Source organism: Verticillium dahliae, genomic scaffold (genome assembly GCF_000150675.1).
Source record: "Verticillium dahliae VdLs.17 supercont1.2 genomic scaffold, whole genome shotgun sequence".
Classification (NCBI taxonomy): domain Eukaryota; kingdom Fungi; phylum Ascomycota; class Sordariomycetes; order Glomerellales; family Plectosphaerellaceae; genus Verticillium; species Verticillium dahliae.
The window spans coordinates 72,981-90,572 of record NW_009276916.1 but is presented as its reverse complement, the minus strand read 5'-3'; the positions used below and the strand labels follow the sequence as shown (position 1 = coordinate 90,572).

General features: G+C 53.3%; 4 protein-coding genes across 4 annotated transcripts; 1 reads left to right on the top strand and 3 right to left on the bottom strand.

Moving 5' to 3' along the window:
- Positions 1–378: 378 nt before the first annotated feature.
- On the bottom strand, positions 379–1,614 carry VDAG_00828 (YagE family protein; the record flags this gene model as incomplete). The annotated part of the gene is made up of 1 exon (XM_009649714.1): positions 379–1,614. One exon carries the CDS (start codon positions 1,612–1,614, stop codon positions 379–381), a length of 1,236 nt encoding a protein of 411 aa, XP_009648009.1.
- A 325-nt stretch (positions 1,615–1,939) lies between these two features.
- Positions 1,940–5,065, top strand: VDAG_00827 (uncharacterized protein; the record flags this gene model as incomplete). Its single annotated transcript, XM_009649713.1, has 3 exons — positions 1,940–2,008; positions 2,069–4,103; positions 4,269–5,065. 3 exons carry the CDS (start codon positions 1,940–1,942, stop codon positions 5,063–5,065), a joined length of 2,901 nt encoding a protein of 966 aa, XP_009648008.1.
- Positions 5,066–5,769: 704 nt separating this feature from the next.
- On the bottom strand, positions 5,770–8,681 carry VDAG_00826 (uncharacterized protein; the record flags this gene model as incomplete). The annotated part of the gene is made up of 2 exons (XM_009649712.1): positions 5,770–8,320; positions 8,410–8,681. 2 exons carry the CDS (start codon positions 8,679–8,681, stop codon positions 5,770–5,772), a joined length of 2,823 nt encoding a protein of 940 aa, XP_009648007.1.
- A 1,083-nt stretch (positions 8,682–9,764) lies between these two features.
- Positions 9,765–11,443, bottom strand: VDAG_00825 (vacuolar protease A). Its single transcript, XM_009649711.1, has 3 exons — positions 11,206–11,443; positions 10,985–11,138; positions 9,765–10,930 (listed from the first exon to the last, which is right to left on the bottom strand). The coding sequence occupies exons 1-3, from the start codon at positions 11,299–11,301 to the stop codon at positions 9,984–9,986; spliced, it is 1,197 nt and encodes a 398-aa protein (XP_009648006.1). The 5' UTR covers positions 11,302–11,443; the 3' UTR covers positions 9,765–9,983.
- Between the last annotated feature and the right edge of the window lie 6,149 nt (positions 11,444–17,592).

Sequence of the window (17,592 nt, the reverse complement as noted above, 5' to 3'; positions counted from 1 at the left end):
GTAGGTCGAAAGCAATGGCGCCGCCTAGACTCTCAAGCCCTGGTTTATCTATAAAAACTCTGAAGATGATCAAGAGAATGAATCAGTGTCACAATCCAGAAGGCAGCGCACTCGTAGACGTGACTGGAGTTTTTTTGGGGCAGGGTGGCAGGTGATGGTCCTTGGTGTTTATGTGTTTCTTGGCGATGCGAACGAAACAAACCCCCCCTACGCTTAAAGCTTAAAGGGGGATGACTAACTATGTCCATCCTCCACATATACTGCCGAGCATCGATGAATGCTCTTGGCATGTAAATTCGCAATACTCCCAGAAAGAAACAGAGTTGGGTATCTAACGGCCTTCAGAGCGGTCTACTAATCATGACACGAGGCCGCGATCTATGCGGCCTCATTCTCCTCGTCTTGCAAGTACTCCATGACGATCCGCCTCACCTCAAAGACGACCTCGACAGCGATCAGTATGATGATGATCCACTCGAGGCGCGTGCTGTGCTGCTCGCTCGACATCTCGCGCAGCACCGTCGAGATCTCCTGGGCATAATCCATCTTCTGGTTCAGGGTCCTGATGCGCACATTGACGTCGAGCGCCCGGCCGACCTGCTCGTAGTACCCCTCGAGGCCCAGCTCGGCGCGGCTGTCCCAGAAGATGTCGGGCAGCGAATCCGTCAGCTCCGAGTAGTGGTTGAGCCGCGCCCGCAGGCTCAGCAGCTCGCCCGTCTTCTGCAGGATGAAGCGGCGGCCCATGGGCACGCCGGCGCCGCGCGACAGCGACGCGGGGATGTCGCGCGTGGTCTCAAAGTAGGCCGTCAGCGCGCTCTCGAGCACGGCGAGCTTGGTGCTGCGCGCGAGGCCCGACGAGAAGGCAATCTTGGCCATGGTCGTGTCGAGCGCGTTGCCCTCGCGCGCCTCGAGCCGCGTGCCCAGCACCACGACGTCGCCCTTCATGCCGCTGCCCTCGCGGCCCGCGTCCGTCGTGTACTCGAGGTCCTCGACCTCGCGCTGCGCCGCCGCCAGCGGCACCTCGGCCGCCGGCATCAGCTGCTTCGTCACGACGTCCGGCGGCAGCGACCACGTCACGATGGTCCCGGACGGGAACACGAAAATGTCGCCGCCGTTGACCCCGCGCGCATGCACCACCTCGGACGCCTCGAACCCGGCGCTGTCGGGGTCAATGGCGAAGCCGTGGGCGCGCAGAATGTCGAGGACGCTCGTCATGTTGAACGCTTCGGCGACGCAGACGGCCGACGCCACCATGGCCGCTTCTGTCGTGTCAGGCGTCTCGAGGACCGGGTCATCGGCGGGCCGCTGCGATAGTCGCTGGGCTATGATGGCGACGCGGCGTAGCGAGTTCTTTGCGCCGGCAGCTCGGTGCACAGGCTTGCGTTTCGAGGCCGCCACTGGCTCGACTGGGCGGGGCTCCTCGTTGCTTCTCCCGCGCTGGGCTGAGGCGTCGCCGTTCGAGGAGAGGAGTACGTTCGAGGTGAAGAAATCGCGTTTTCGGGGCAGACCAGCTGCGCTTGTGAGGTGGAAGGCTCGTCGTGGCCGCGGGGCGAGCCTGGTGGTAGACAGGCCGCGGCACAGAGCGGGAGGAACCTTTTGCTGACAGGACCACATGATTGCGATTCTGCGGCCAGAAATCAACGGCCAAGGGCAGACTGTACGGGAGCATCGAGCTTCGAGCTTCGAGCTTCGAGCTTCGAGTTCAAGAGTCTCGGTGCAGGGACCTTCACCGGGGTCCACCTCGGTGAATAAATGAACTGGCCAATGATGTGCACTGGATTTACGTATCTTATCGCCTTGGACAGAGAAGCTCCGCCAGCGCAACCTCGCATTTTCAAGCTGATTGTCACTGCTCTCGTCCACCAGTTGCGCTCTGCTTGACCACCAGCAAGATTTCCCAACCCATGTCAGAGTGAGCTTCGCTATTCACAATGGAGACATGTGGCGCGCGCCCTTCTCCAGATCACAGCTCCCCGCCCTAGCGAGGCGGGCGAGGGGCAAGCCTGAGGTGAGTGTTCGTAACAGGCATCCTCCAGGGGTTCCGCCGACTGACAGCCGGCCATGACAGCTCTCGACGACTTCACGATCCTCAATACACATCGAAAGCAGCAGGGCCACTGAAGAACCGTGCCAGAGGTTCGATGGCCTGACTCGAGATCCGCACAATGCCTCTCGAACAAGGCACCAGACCACTCCCGACTCCTTCACCAAGCCAGAGCAGCCATTAGACGCTGCACGCGAGAAACCCAACAATCAATCCATACGAAATCCTCAACTCAAAATCGTTCGAAGAGACGCTGTGCAGACAGCACGACCGATAACAAAGCTCGATCGGAAGAAAAAGCCTACCTACACACCGGCGCGCCTCCTTGATACCGCATGCCGCCTCTACCGTGGCGAGACGGAGCTCTCGGCCTGCGACATTGAAGCAGCGAGCTTCCTCGCCAGCTACAGCAGCGCTCGTTTGCCCATTCTCACAGCTCAGTGGATGCTCCACTGCAATTCTGACCTCGAAGCCAGCGTGCGCTCCCTGCTGCCCGACGTCTCTGCGTGGTCCACAAGGTTCGAACCGTACACGTCCAAGGGGTACCAGCGAGATGACGTTCTCCATTGGGTTTGGATTCTTACGGCGAACGATCCTGACGAGCGTGTACGACGCTTCCTCTCCGACACCCGACACAAACCATCCTTCATCCTCAATCACCTCCTAAATGATGCATATTCCGGTCGTGCTGAGCTCCTGCGTCCGCACTCTATATACGGCATCATCAACTACTGCACTTCACTATACGAGCAATTTTCCCGATCAAGCCCTCAAGGAGAAACTCTGGCGCCAGACTCTCGGCCTCTGGACAGCCCAGACGTCGTTCAGGGCATCATCGGCCGGCTGCTGTCCCATGCTCGACGTACTCAGGCGCAGGCTGTCATTCCAATTGCGAACCTTGCTGCCACATATCTCGAAGCCCTTACGGGACCAACAGAACGACGATTATTTGAACTTCGGTGTCGCACGTTCAACTTCATGCTACAAGAGCTGTCAATCCCGCCGGCAAAGAAGCCATACGCCACTGCCCATCACAGCTGGGAAGCCATTCGTACATTACTGCAATTCTCATCAACATTAGAAAAGCCTCTCATTGTTGAACGTGAGAGCTACCGCGGTATTCGTCGGGTCCTGCTGGCACTGCAGAAATCCCCCGGCGAACGAGACACGACAACGACGCTGAAAAAGACCTGGCCACCCTACAGACTACCGAGGAACGGCCTCGAAGAGGCCATGGAAGCAGACGAGTACTACAGCAGGACGGTCAAGGCTGGTCTCATGATGCAGGACGCGGGCTACGCCAAGGAGGAATACGACATCGCCACGGATATTCTCGGGGGTCTAGGTCCCGATGGGTCGCCGACGATCCAGACGCGGGCAAATTACCCCGTCCGCAACGGCTCGGACCAGTCCATATGGGCCGCTCAGGTCCGAGCCACGAGAAGCGCGGAGGAAGCATGGCAGGCCTTCCAGCATCCGCCGCAGCCTGGGATGGCCCCCCAGACGGAAGTGTTCCACGAGATGATCCTCAAGGCGCTGGCGAACATTGTGGATCCTCACCATGATAACCTACCTGGCGATGGACGAGAGACCTTTTCGCATGATACCCTCAATTTCAGCGAGTTTGAGAGGGCACGCCTCGCGCCACCCAAGGTTTTGCAGCTCACGAGACATATGGAACAATCTGGTGTTCGTCTCGACGAGAGGTGTCTTAATGTGCTGTTGCTGCGCTCGGCGAGCCTTGACGAGGCAGTCGAGTATGTGCAGCGAAGCTCGTTGAGCAAGGCGCAGCAGGCTACAGTGGACTGCGCGTTACGAGGGACCGACGTGGCTTTCAACTCGGTGGCCGATCAAATCAAGGAGATCTCTCAGGGCACCCTGCTCGCCGTCATTCGATTGCTCTGCAGAACCCGTCCAGGCTACGGAATGCCAAGCCATACAATAGAAAGGGCCATGCGGATCGCCAGGCTCGGCTGGACGGCTGGCGGTTGCTCCAACCCGGCTCCCTGGGAGTTCATCCTCGAAACCCTGGCCCGATCTCACGTCCTGGCCTGTGCTCGTGATCCGCAGCACAACAACCAAAGCGACTTGCTCCTGGCTGGCCACGACATGATGGAGGCCGAGGCATAATGCGGCCTCACACTACACATTTTTTTTATCTTTCGCGCGGGTCCGCAGAAAGTACTGCACACCAGACTCGACGGGCTCCTCGACAGCCTGACAGGAGGCACGACCCACGGCGACGACGCTGCGCTCCTATCATTCTTCGTCACAGGCCCGCCGCAAGGCACGACGAGGCGCCCGCACTTTCACCACTGGAACCGCGCCGACCCGAACCTAGCCACGACGGCCGACCTCGCGGCCGCGGCCCTCCGCAGACTCCGCTCCGCCTGGGCCGACCTCGCCAGCGCGACGACGAAAGGCGCCGCGTCCTCCTCCAGCGCCGAGCTCGGCGACACGGTCGTCCTGGCCGGCGCCTCCGAGGTGAACACGCAGATGCTCGCCCTCGCGTCCCTCGGCGACGTCAACGCCATGGCCGCCCTCGCCGCCTGGACCGTCCGCCACGCCGACGGCATCCTAGCCGCCACGCACGCCAAGCGCACAACCTGGCTCACAGGCGTCTTGCACACCTTCCGCGCCTTCGCCGAGCCCCTCCTCGACGACGACGTCGTCGCGCCGCTGCGCCGCGCCGTCGTCGACGCTCGCCAGCGGAACCGCGACCGCTGGCTCTACTGGCCGAGCGACGACGAGGTCGCGACCTTTACGCAGAGCGACGTCTCCGGACGCCTGGGCCGGCTGCAGGATTTCGTGCGGCTCGTCGCGAGGGAGCGCGAGGACGGCGGCGGCGGCGATGGCGGCGTGCTGCTGGAGTATCGCGGGGAGCTGCGGCCTGGGGCCGACGCGGTGGCGCAGGCGGAGGAGCGCGCGAGCCGGCGCTATGTCTGTCGGGACAAAGTCGAGTGGCGACAGACCGAGGGCGAAAAGTCGCGCTATCGAGTCGTGCAGGGCATGAGGGTCTGAGTGCTAGCACCATGTAGCATTAGATGTAAAGAGGAATGTACTAAATAAGTAGAGCATCTTGACCGGAATCAACAGTCACCATCAATCTATCCCTCTGCCACAAGACAATGAGAATACGAGACAATGAAGACATCCAGAGTTACACAGCAATACTGATATTAAAACAAAACCACCCACTGCAGAAGGCAGTAGGCAGCAAGCAGCAAGCAGCCAGGCCGGAGGGGATAGGGGGGGCGTAGCGGCTCTCGAAAAAAGCAAACAACTTCTATACACCGCGGGGGACACCAAAAGTCCCCTCGCCAAATCCGTCCGTCTTTGTCTCCCCATTCCCTTCATCCGTTCGATGGTTTATGATGTCTGTCGCCCTCGCCCTCGTTTTCCGCCTCTCCCCCCCCCCCCCGTTTTCCCCTCCCACATTCGTCTCAGCCCTCGATAACCTTCGCTTCCCTGCCTCGCCCGAAACGCCGAAGAAATTTTGCTACTGCTGAGCCGCGAATTCATTCTCCTTCCGATTGACTGAGAACTTTTCTCCTTCTTGTTGTTGCAAAAGTTGCAAACCTCCTGGTACGAACGGATACGCATCTCCCACTTTCGTCCGTCCCGCTTCTGTTTCTCTCTTCCATCGTCACAAGCAAACCGGGCTTACCGTACACCAGACCCCTCTTCTCGATGCCGAGAATCTACGTCGACTGACCCTACTGACCCTACTGCTGCTGTTGCTGTTGCTGCTGTTGTTGCTGCTGCTGTTGTTGCTGCTGCTGCGCGCCAGGAATGACAGGCACCGGCACAGGCGTGACCCTCGCAGGAATAGTCGGCGTCCCGTTCTGACCCTGTCTCGGCGCGGGGCTCTGCGGCTTGTTGGCCACATTGTTGACGAGACGGGCCTGCTGCGCGGCGAGCTGAGCGGGGTTGTAGCTCGTTTGGTTTGCCATGCCGCCCTGCTGCATCTTGTCGCCAAAGACGTTGCTGTTCTGCTGGGCGGCGGCCCTGGCGCGTGCCTGTTCGAGCAATCGCTGCTGGTTCTGGTCGGTGACGCTGTTCATGTAGGGGGCGGGACGTCCTTGAACATGCGCATTTGGTCCAGGGGAGTGCGTGCCGTTGGGGTACTGTGGACGATTGGCGGGCGAGCCATAGGGTGCTCGTGGCTGCTGGTGCTGCATGTGCGGCATGTGTTGAGGGTGGGGTTGATGGTGCTGCTGTTGCGAGAGCGGTGGTGACGGGCTGTACTGGCCCGCGGCAACTTGTGGGGACATGGTACGTTTCTGCATGTTCACAGCGCCATTGGTGTAGCCGCCTTGGTTGGGCTGGTACGTCTGGCCATAGCCTGGCTGGAAGCGAGCCGTGGGCGATGCCTGGGGCCCGGTATTGTTGTACGCGTACTGTTGCGGGCGAGGCTGAGTCGCGTACTGAGGCACGTTCTGGTGACCAAACGGGGTCTGCGTCTTGGCCAGTTGCGCCGCGTACTGGTTCGGGTAGGTATTCTGGGGCCGGAACTGCTGCCCCTGCTGGGGCGGCTGCTGAGGAGGCGGCTGCTGCCGGTATTGCGGATGCGGCATAGTGTGGGGAGCGGCGGGCCGTCCCAGATGCGGCTGCTGCTGGATCGGGGTTTGCGTGTTGCCGCGGTAGTACTGTGGAGGGCCCCCCTGCCGTGTTGGCGTGCCGTACGGCTGGTTGTTCCCATAGTTGTACGACGGAGCGCTGGGCGTACGATGAGCTCCGGACGGCCGAGCCGCGCCGGTGGCAGCAGAGGCAGCACTGTGTTGCTGGCGTGCTCTGGCCTGAGCAGCGCCTTCATCTTCCATGACGCCCTTGTACTGGTCTGTGCGGACTTCCACGTTAGTGCTCACAAGAAGATCATTGAGTTGATCGCCGTTGAGCTTGGCGACGGCAAATGGCGGCAGCATCTTGACGATGAGACCCAACTGCGCCTTGAGCGCCTCGTACGTCGCAATCTCGTCTTCCGAGGGATTGGCTCCAGTGCCGCTCGCAAGCATGTCGCCACCACTGGGATCCCCGGCATACTTGTTGTGCGAAGATGGCAGCGACGTGTTGCGAATCCGCTGATAGGACGCAAGCGTGAAGATGAGATCGTCCACTTCTTTGAGGAGCTCGTCCGTATCCTTTTCCTCGTCGGTTTTCTGGGGGCCCCAGATCTCAAGAGCCGGGTCAATCTTGTCGTCCCAGTTATCGATCGCCTCTTGGATGAGCTCCTCGTCAATATCCATAATCTGCGGCGTCGCGTCCGGCTTCTGGCCTCCCAGATCATCCTCGTTCTCCTCAAGTGCTGCGTCGACCATGCGGTTAAAAGTTCGCTGGCCTGTTTGCTGCCAGTACATGCGGCCGGCCAGGCTGGCGGGCACCAAGGCAGCCGAGTCATCCTTGCAGGGAGCAAAGCTGGAAAAGGCAGCCCTGAACATGCTCTCCATCTCAGACACTTCCAACTCGGACGAGGACGGCTTGTGTCCTGCTAGGCTCTGGGCCCTCTGTCTCTGCTTGATCTCCTTGCTCTGCGAAGTAGAGGAGGCGGCGTTGCTGTAATCGAGGAAGTGGCCGACCGTGACCTTCTGGGTGAAGTAGGTATTCGTCCGATACTTGGACGGTGCGGGGATTTCTGGGTGGCAGAAGGTCAAGACGTTGCCCTTGGCCTGCGGTTTCGGCTGTTTCGGCGGCTGGAGGGGGGGCAGCGGCCGCGGCGACGAGAACAGCTCTCCCAGAGTGTAGGTGCGCTCGGTCTGGCGGCTCGGCAGTAGACGTGTGGAGGAGACGTGGACAGGAAGAACTGAGCGGGACAGGGTCTCGCTGATATTGGTAGCCTGCTGGCCATGCGCAGGCAGAGCCTGACTTGAAAAGAGCTGCCGGCCGCTTCCTGAGAGAGTCAGGACCACGCGGCCGGCGGTGGCCGCGTCGGGTTGCATCTTCTGTTGGGGATCGGATGCACCACGGGGATAGTTCTTCTCTCGGCGGAAAAGCTCGAGAGCCTTCTTCTTGAACCGCACGAGCCCATCAACGAAGGTGCGGTTCTCCTCTGCATCGGCACCGTTCCGTGAGGACTCGAGCTCGGCTAGCTGGTCGGCAGCCGCCGCGAGAAGATCATCAGCAAGGTCATCGAGGAGTGTGTACTGTTCTTGGGCAACCTTGTCGGCGATTGTCACGACAGCAGCGCCGTTGGAAGACTTTTGTCGTTTCGCATCGGGCTCGTTGTCGGTCTCGGTGACGCGCAGTGGTCGCTGCAGAATGGAAGGCGTGGTGTCAAAACTACAAAAAAGGAAGGAGCGTCCAGTCAGTACGGATACGGCCGAAGAGGCAGGAACCAGCTGAGGGTTGCCGTTGGCGATGGACGGTACCTTGTGAGGACTCTGAAGTAGTCACGAATGACGGATTGCGAGTCCTTGAATTCTTTTGGTGGTTGTGCTTCATCCATGTCCATGTCGGTATCAGCATCAGCGTCGTCGTCGTCGTCCTTGGTGTGCTCGTCGTTCTCGCGTTTTCTCTTGACGGGGACGTTGGAGTGACTGGACTCGGGGGTGCTGATGTGGTCAGGAGCTGGTGTCAGGGCAGGCGACGACGAGGCAGCGGCGGTGCCGTTGGTAGGGAGGGATGGCGTGGGCTGCGCCATTTTGACGGGGGAAAAGCGATGACCAGATAGGCGGCGACGCGCCTTGGGATCAATGGGCGTGTCGTGTAGCGGTTGCGGTTGCCGCGGGCGATGACGGTCGTGGTGGCGGGTCCCGTTGTGATGGCGGACGGGGGTGGTTCGCGATGGCGGGCGTCGATGGTGGTTTGGTGCGCCTGGACTTTGTCGCGACGGGGACGCGCGCGCTGGCAATTGCGCTGCGCTCTGGTTAATTCACCGAGCGGCCGCCAGTGCGTCGTCGTAAGGGTCGTTTGGTGGAACGCCAAAAGGTCTAGTGGTCAATCGTTACGGCAATAGGCCACCAAGGCTCGCCTTTGCGGTCGTAAAAGTCGCGTCTGATGAACCGCAATCGATGCAAGGAGGTGTAGGACCATCCAGAGGGCAAGTCGACCGATGGAATCCAACGAGAAGGCCGGCCTTGGTTGCAAATTGCGTCTAGACACGGGAATGGAGTACGAAGACTGACTGTCCAGGATCAGTTCCACACCAGGCAGGGACTTGTCTCTGTGTCGGTCCATTGATGGGCCCATGCAGACAAAAGCCTACAGCACGCTAGAGCACTTCACGCTAAGCCTATCCCGGCCGGGGCCAGTGGGACACCACGTGACCAAGGTGCATCGTCCTCAGCCTCAGTCTGCTGTGCACTTACACAAGCTATACAGGCACCTGATGCTTAATGACAATTGGCTTTCACATTTAATGATACGCGATGTATGTGTATGTGTGTGTGTGTGTGTGTGTGTGTGTGTGCCTGGTGGGCAGATGATGCATCTGCGTTCATGTCGGGAAGCACATTGGCAGCGATGAGCGCCATCAACTGCATGCCAGAGTGGTGCCCAATTCTAACTGAAGAACGCGTAAGCCATTTACACTCTGAGTTTGTGCTATTCACCACCTTGTTCTCTACTGAGGCGAAGGTCGCCTACACAATTACCACAGACTTTGCTTCGCATTCGATTCCTCGTGCGAACGCATTCATGTGCACTGCCGGGAATCTGGTTCAGAATCAAACCTCTTGCCACGAATGTCACGAATGGCACACACTAGCTACACGGGTCCGAAGATGCTGCATCAATGAAATATTACTAGACTACCTGTCCATGCCTACAAAAGAAAAGCGCTCATGTTCTCTGCGCGCCCTCCAATCGCATTTCTCTCCGACCACAGAAATACAAGAAAGCCTGTCGACCCCTCTCGTCCCTGATGATGCAGCAAGCTGCCGGAATGACGCTCAGATTCAATCAATTCGCATGTTCCTATGGCTACATGAAGACGGCTGTCCGTTTATTTCTTGGCCTTGGCCAGACCAACCGTGTTCTTGCCGAGGTCGTAGATGGAGTACCAGCGGCGCAGGAAGGCGTCGCCAAGAATGACGAGAGGGCCCACGGGCTCGGGGAAGTCCATACCCTGGAAGGTCGAGATGCAGCTGCCAGACACCTCGAGGATGTAGTCGTAGGCAGAGATGCTGAAGTTGTAACCAGCAAGGTTGAAGGTGATGTCGGGCAGGCTGGCGCGCTTGTCGCACTCGACCGACCACTGGCCGTTGTAACCCTTCTTGGCGCCAATCTCGTTGTTGAGCATGTCGGCCAGGGTCGAGGGGAGGACGTTCAGCGACGTGCCAGTGTCAAGAATGGCACCGTGGCCGTCTAGCTCGGCCGTGTTATCGCCGAGGCTGATCGAGTCAAGGTCGACCTCCCAGTACGCCTTGCGGCGGAGGGGGATCGTGGTGATCTTGCCCTCGTAGTGGGACTCGTCAACACCACCGAAGACGACCTCGCTCTCGTCACCCTGCTCGTTGGTGTCGCCGAGGTAGAAAGCGAAGACGGGCTCGTCAACGGCCTTCTGGTTCACCATCTGGTAGAAAGGAGGGACGATCTTGTTGACCGAGATGGTGTCGTAGCCGAGGCCGAGAATACCATCGAAGCGACCAAAGGCAAAGGCCAGGCCGGGCTCGCTAGTGGCCTCGGCGAAGTCCTGGTTCTTGATCTTGATGTCACCGATGGTCACAGTGTCCTGGGAGACGAATCCAGTCAGGCTGCCGGAGCCGTAGTGGATCTCAAACTCGGAGCCGTTGGCCTTGTAGGTAGACGAGTCAGACGAGTCGTACTTGGTGTGCAGGTAGCACGCAATGCTGCTGCATTGCTGGGAGGGAACCCAGAGGTTGGAGCTGCCGGTGTCAAGGACAACCTTGAACGTCTGAGGGGGGGTTCCGATGGTGATCTCGGAGAAGTCTGGCACCTGTCAGCGTGTTGGGTCGTCTAGGGGTTGGAGGCTGCGAAACGTACACTGAGCGTTCATGAAGTTGCTCACGGGCACATTGTGGTTGCCATCGGACTGAACCGGCTTGCTGTTGAACATGTAGTCGGCATGGCTCTGGGGGCGCACACCCATGTACTTCTGACCAAGCTGCTGGACCTGAGTCTCGATGGGGACGGAGGTCTGGAAGAAAAGGCCCGGGTTAGTCTCGCGCATAGTCGCATCATGGTGCCGGTTGGGAATGACATACCAGCTGCTCCTCAATGGGGACCTTCTTGAGCTTGAGCTTGTGGATCTCGGCGGATGCGGATCCGAGCAGCGCAGCTGCGATAAGAGTGCTCTTCATGTTGGGCAATCTCGCTATGGGCGCGAGAGTCCTACGGGGTGATGGGATGTGGGATGTGAGAATGGTCGGAAGAGGTGGTGGTTGATGAAGATGGGGAGTCGAGAGGAGGAGAGGAGAGAGAGAGCCGGGTAGACAATGACACAAGAAGCAGGATACAAGAGGGACAAGCGGGTGGAGAGGGAGCTCAGGTGCTGGGACGGGGGAGGTGGCGCTTGCTTGCGTGCGTGCGTGTTGTGCCTGGGCCTGGGCCGGGTGCAGCTCAAACAGCTGTGACCGGGGTAACGCTCGCACTGGCTAGAGACCGTTCGTAGCTCGTTTGCACTGTGTCATCGTGACCAATCAGTCCCATTTCGTGACTCGATTGCTGAGGCTTGTGAGCATCATCCTATTGGAGTTCAAATCGTAATTTAGCATCTATTCTTACGCAAAGTGGTTTAATAGCCAAAGAGAGATATGCCAGCGTGTTCTCATATGGTTTGCTTTTCTTCGGCATTTGGTAATCCGGCTGGCTCCCATCAGAGAAGCAGGGAATCGATTAGCAGAAAGCAGTACCTTATAGTGTGGGTGTTGTTCAATGGGCACGGTGACACTGTGGCAATACGTATCGGCTGGCAGTGGGGCTGGCCCGGTGCGTGCCTGGCGACGGTGACGTTCTTGAGTGGCTGCAGCACAGCAATGACGCAGGTCCGGTTCGGAGTCTCATCAGTGTCGCTCACGAGGTGTCCCGGTGGCGGTGCTAATTTGCTGGGGAAGGCGACGGGGGGGCCTGGGGCCTGGGGCCTGGGGGGCTTGGGGGGGTAACAGCGTTGCCGCCAAGAGGAGCGCGTGACGCCGTGAAACAACTCCTCTGGTCATTGGCATCAAGGTAGAGATGGGTTTGCAAATGGAAATCCATCAAGATGCTTTTGGGAATTGTGAGCTTAATCAGCACAGCTTCGTTGAGGTTAGCGCACCAGCGGCTCGCTGACTGGGCTGTTGGCGTGAGCAAGTTGTTTTCTGTTCGGGACGACCGGCGTGTATAATTCCTGGCCAAGTCTTTAAGCCTGGACAACCAGTACCACGCATCAAGACGCTACTTTGTCTAACATCCAGAGTGCTTTCACCAAAGAAACTGAATTCAACGAGAAGGGGTGGCAAAACACAACAGGCCGGTGTGGCTGGTGTGACACTAGGTCGAAGAGTCCATCTCGTCGAGCAGTGTCGATGTGTTGTAGCTGATTGGTCGATGGATGGTGACTGGAGAATCAAACTGGAGCTGAGAGTGCATGGGTTTCTGATCTCTGCCGATTGCCCATGTCCTTTCCGAGCAATCGTGGAAGATTGACGCTTGTCTGTAGGCCAATACGAACGTACTGTGTGATATTTAAGGAGTGGGACCTGATGCACAGTAATGGCAGTTCGATGTGCATAATCAGTCAGTCACCAAGTCATGGCAACGTTCCTGCGTACCTACCTACCTAAGGTTAAGTAGGTAGGTAGGCCGTCGTTGTGTTTCACCTAGTTGGAAGGGTATATGAGAAGAGGACAATGCTTCGCGACTGCGACATGTAGGCTGGTAATGAAGGTTTCGGCATGATGAGGAGAGACAACCGTCGCCCCATGGCCCTGCTCTTATCTGACTTGGTAGGTGGAGAAATGGGAATCAACAGGAATTTTCCGAGAAAGCTAGCAGAAATCGCATAAGAAATAGGGGTTCAAAGTTGGTTGTTGTATTGGTTAGAGTAGTAGAAGTCGAAAATGGATATCTGGTGAACCTTTAATATTGCATGCCCTCGCCAGACGAATACCCCTACTACATTGCATTTCCAGTCCTATACTCCTAAGTAACCATCTTCTACCAGGCCGCCTACGGCCTTAACCTATATAATACCCCTATTTTCTTTATATATATAGTACTCTATTTATATCTATTTAATTACTTAAGGGGTAAAAGCTTTAGTTCTCTAGATATATAGTCCTCCGAATATATCCTAAGTAAGAAGAAAGAAAGAGATACTAATACTAGTAACTATTATTAGGCGTCTAATCCTATTAATTAAACTATAACCTTTATAGACCCTTAAAGGAACTAGGTCGATAATAGAGGATAATAGCTATAATTATAATATAAGAATAGCTTAAATAAAAAGAGAAAGTATAGATATAGGATTAGTTATAGAGAGAAGACCGGTCGTGATAATAGGTTATATAGTAGTCTCTAGTAGTTAAGATAAGAGCCGATAATAGGCTATCTACTAGAGAACCGCTAAATTAAGAAATCAATCGCTATAGAAGACGTTCTAGTAGTAATAAGGGATTAATCGTAATAATAAGCTAAGTTATCGAAAAAAAAGGAAAAATAGCCGTATTATAGAATTAGATATCGTATTATAAGTACTAAGTTATTATAATGAAGAATTAATAGTAATAAAGAATCGGTTATAATAGTAGACCGAATTATTATAGAAATAGTTATATAAGTAGAACTAGATAAGGCATTATAGGAGATAAGTTATAGTAACGAAAAATTAATTATAATAATAGACTAAGCTATTAGAAAAGTAGTTATATTATAGAGACGATTATAGAGTTATAGAGAATAAAATAATCGAGATAAGGAATTAGCTATAGTAATAGATTAAGCTAATATCGCTAGGTCTATTATAGAGGGTTAATAGGTTATAAGAATAGGGTTAGGCTTAAGCTTAAGCCTCTAAGCTACCCTCTAAGGATAGAATTATATATAATAGTAATAGTATATTAGGTCTAGGTACTAACTCTAGATCCTCTTAATCGTTATTACTATCCTATTAACGATATAGGTTAAGCTCTATAAGTAGTTATTTTAGTCGAGTAATCTATCTTATTATAGGGTTAGCTATAACTCTCTAAGCCTCGCTTTGGATTATATAGAATAAAACCCTATTACCCTCGTAAGCTAGTAAGGGATCCCCTATATATATAGTTAAATAATTACTATAGATACTATTAAGTAAGTAGTATAATCTAGACGTAGCTCTCTTAAAGTCCTATAGGTTTAGTCGTATAAGGATATTAGTAGTAATATATAGGGTTAGTATTATATATATAGGGATATCTAGTCTTATTAACGATAGGATAGGTATAAATACTTAAGAGTATAGTACCTCTATAATATTATCTAGCTATTCTATTATATTATCGAGTAAGAATTAATAAAGCTCTTTAATTATTAAGATTTCCTAATAATTATTACGCTAGACCTACGCTAAGATATCTAATATAGCTTATCTAGTTAGGGGAATAAGGTCGTTAGGACTAGCTAGGTTAATTAATTACTTAAACCTTAGAGGTAGACCTATAAAGTCTAAGCTAGTATAATAGGGAATAATTATAACTAGGTCGTATAGCTAAGTAAATTAATCTCCTAATAGGAAGTTAAGTATTTATAGTATTCTATTTAAGTATAACTCCTCCTCTAGAGCTTAAAATATACTTCTTATAAAGCTATAATATCGTCCCCTAAAATAGACTATACTATTTAAGTCGATATTAAGTCGATTAATAGGGATTTTTTAATTAAACGCTTCTAGTAATCCTCTATACGTTTTTATAAGAGCTACTTATACTAGAAGCTAGGTTATTAATCTTACTTACGTATTAATAACGTCTACTAAATCTCCTATTTAAAGGGAATCGATTAATAATTTATATAGGTTATTAGCTATAGGTCTATATATAGTAGAGGCTATTAAGGTAGAAGTAGTAAGTAAAGTATTAATAATATACTAATAAAGTCGTAATAGTTTAAGGATTTCTATATATAGGGCTAAGAAGACTATTATATATTAAATACTTATACCTTAAATATCTAATAGAGCGTTAAGCTAGATATCTAAGTTAAGATAGCGAAATTAAATACCGTCTAGCTATCCTAGATATATAATCTCTAAATATATAATCTCCTTTATTATAATATCCTACCCCCTTAAATAGTAAGGGAATCCTAGAGTTTATACTATTAATATTAGTCCTATATCCTAGACCTTATCTTTATCGGTAATAAAGGCTAGAGGAGCCTAGGTATTAGGGATATAGGAACTAGGTATTAAGGATAGTAGAATAAATATTTAATTATCCTCGTTTAAGTTTAGCTAACGATATAGCTCTAGGATACGTCCTTAATTAAATTATTCGGCTTCTACGTTTAATACCCTATAAATAAAGTAAAATCGATCTTCTATAACGTACTCCACAAGCGAGTGGAACACACAAGCGAGTGAAACACTCCGTCGCGATTCCCCAACCACCTATCTTTCATCACCTTTCTACCCACAATTAAACATGGAGACTCCTTGCAAAGAAGCTCAATTGATTCTTGCTACCGAAGCTATCAAAAAAGATCCCAAGCTAAGCATTCGGAGCGCTGCGAAGATCTACAGCGTGAGCCATGTGACGCTAGGCCGACGACTGAAGGGAACTATCTCTCGACGCGACAGCCCTCCGAATTCGAGGACATTGACTTCCTTAGAGGAGCAGACAATTATTGAGAGTATTCTGGACCTGGATTCGCGATCATTTCCTCCCCGGCTTCGTGACGTGGAAGATATGGCCAATAGGCTGCTCGCCGACCGAGGCGCGCCACACGTCGGAGTCAACTGGGCTTCAAACTTCGTCAAGCGACAACCACAGCTAAAGACGCGTTTCTTTCGCAGATACGACTATAAGAGGGCCCAATGTGAAGATCCAGACGCGATAAACGCGTGGTTTCGCCTTGTACGGAATGTGGTTGCGAAGTACGGCATTGCGGCCGCAGATATTTACAACTTCGATGAGACCGGCTTTATGATGGGCGTTATCTCAACAGGAATGGTCGTCACAAGCTCGGAAAGGCGCTCAAATACGAAGCTCATACAACCTGGAAATCGACAATGGGTCACAGTGATCCAGGGGGTTAATTCCCAAGGCTGGTGCGTCCCGCCGTTTATCGTGGTCGCAGGCAAATATCACCTCTCGAGCTGGTACGAAGAAACATCCCTACCAAAGGATTGGGTTATCGCCACGACTGAAAACGGATGGACTACCAATAGAACAGGACTGGAATGGATTCGGCACTTCGATAAGTACACCAGGCCTCGCACAACAGGCACACATCGACTCCTCATTCTAGATGGACATGAAAGTCACCACTCGATCGAATTCGACGCCTACTGCAAGGAAAACAACATTATCGCGCTCTGTATGCCGCCTCATTCATCTCATTTACTCCAGCCTCTCGATATTGGCTGCTTTGGCCCGCTTAAGCAGGCGTACGGTCGGCAAATCGAGAAGAAGATGCGGGCGGGTATAAGCCATATCACCAAGGAAGACTTCTTCCCTGCGTTTCTTACAGCATCCCAAGAGGTAATGACGGAGAAGAACATCCAAGGGGCCTTTAGGGGAGCTGGACTCGTTCCTCATAACCCGGAAGCAGTCCTTTCGAAGCTGGATGTGAAGTTACATACCCCAACGCCTCCAGGGAGCAGTGGAGGGATACCCGAACCTTGGGTCTCGAGGACGCCCAACAATCCGATTGAGACGACTTCGCAGTCTGAGTACATCAAAAATCGGATTGCCCGTCATCAAGATAGCTCACCAACGTCTATTCTCGGCGCCGTTGACCACTTAGCAAAGGGAACGCGGAGTATCATGCATAAACTCACCCTCGTACAGTCCGAGGTCCAGCTCATACGAGGGGAGCTAGAGACCCTAAGCAAGCGTCGCAGAGCGAAGAAAAAGCGTCTCAGGCAAGGGGGAAGCATGTCTATAGCCGAAGCAGAGGACATTCAAGCCCAGAATGAGGTAGACGTCCAGATGAAGCAGGAAACGCAGCTGAGTAGGGGTCGTAAGCAGGGTATAGAATTGGCCCCTCGACGCTGTGGAACATGCGGCAAGGCAGGACATAACTCAAGGACCTGTCAGATCATTGTAGCTATATCAGATGATGATAACACCGATTGATTTAGTTAATTCAAGTCGTCGTGGTTGAGATATCTGGGGTTTTATTTGTGCGGTCGTGGTTGAGTGTTTCACTCGCTTGTGTGTTCCACTCGCTTGTGGAGTACGTTATACCTAGTATATATAAACCTATAAAGGTATATAAATAGAGCTATATTATAAAGTTCGTATAGCTTAAAGAAGTATAGGTAATAGGCTAAGAAGGTAGCTAGGGAAACGGTTAATACTTTATAGTTAATAGTAAAGCGGCTATTAGAGGGGTTATAGGTTAGTAATTCTACTTTATACTTTAGGTCTAGAAGAATACGGGCCTAAATTAATATACTAGAGACCGCT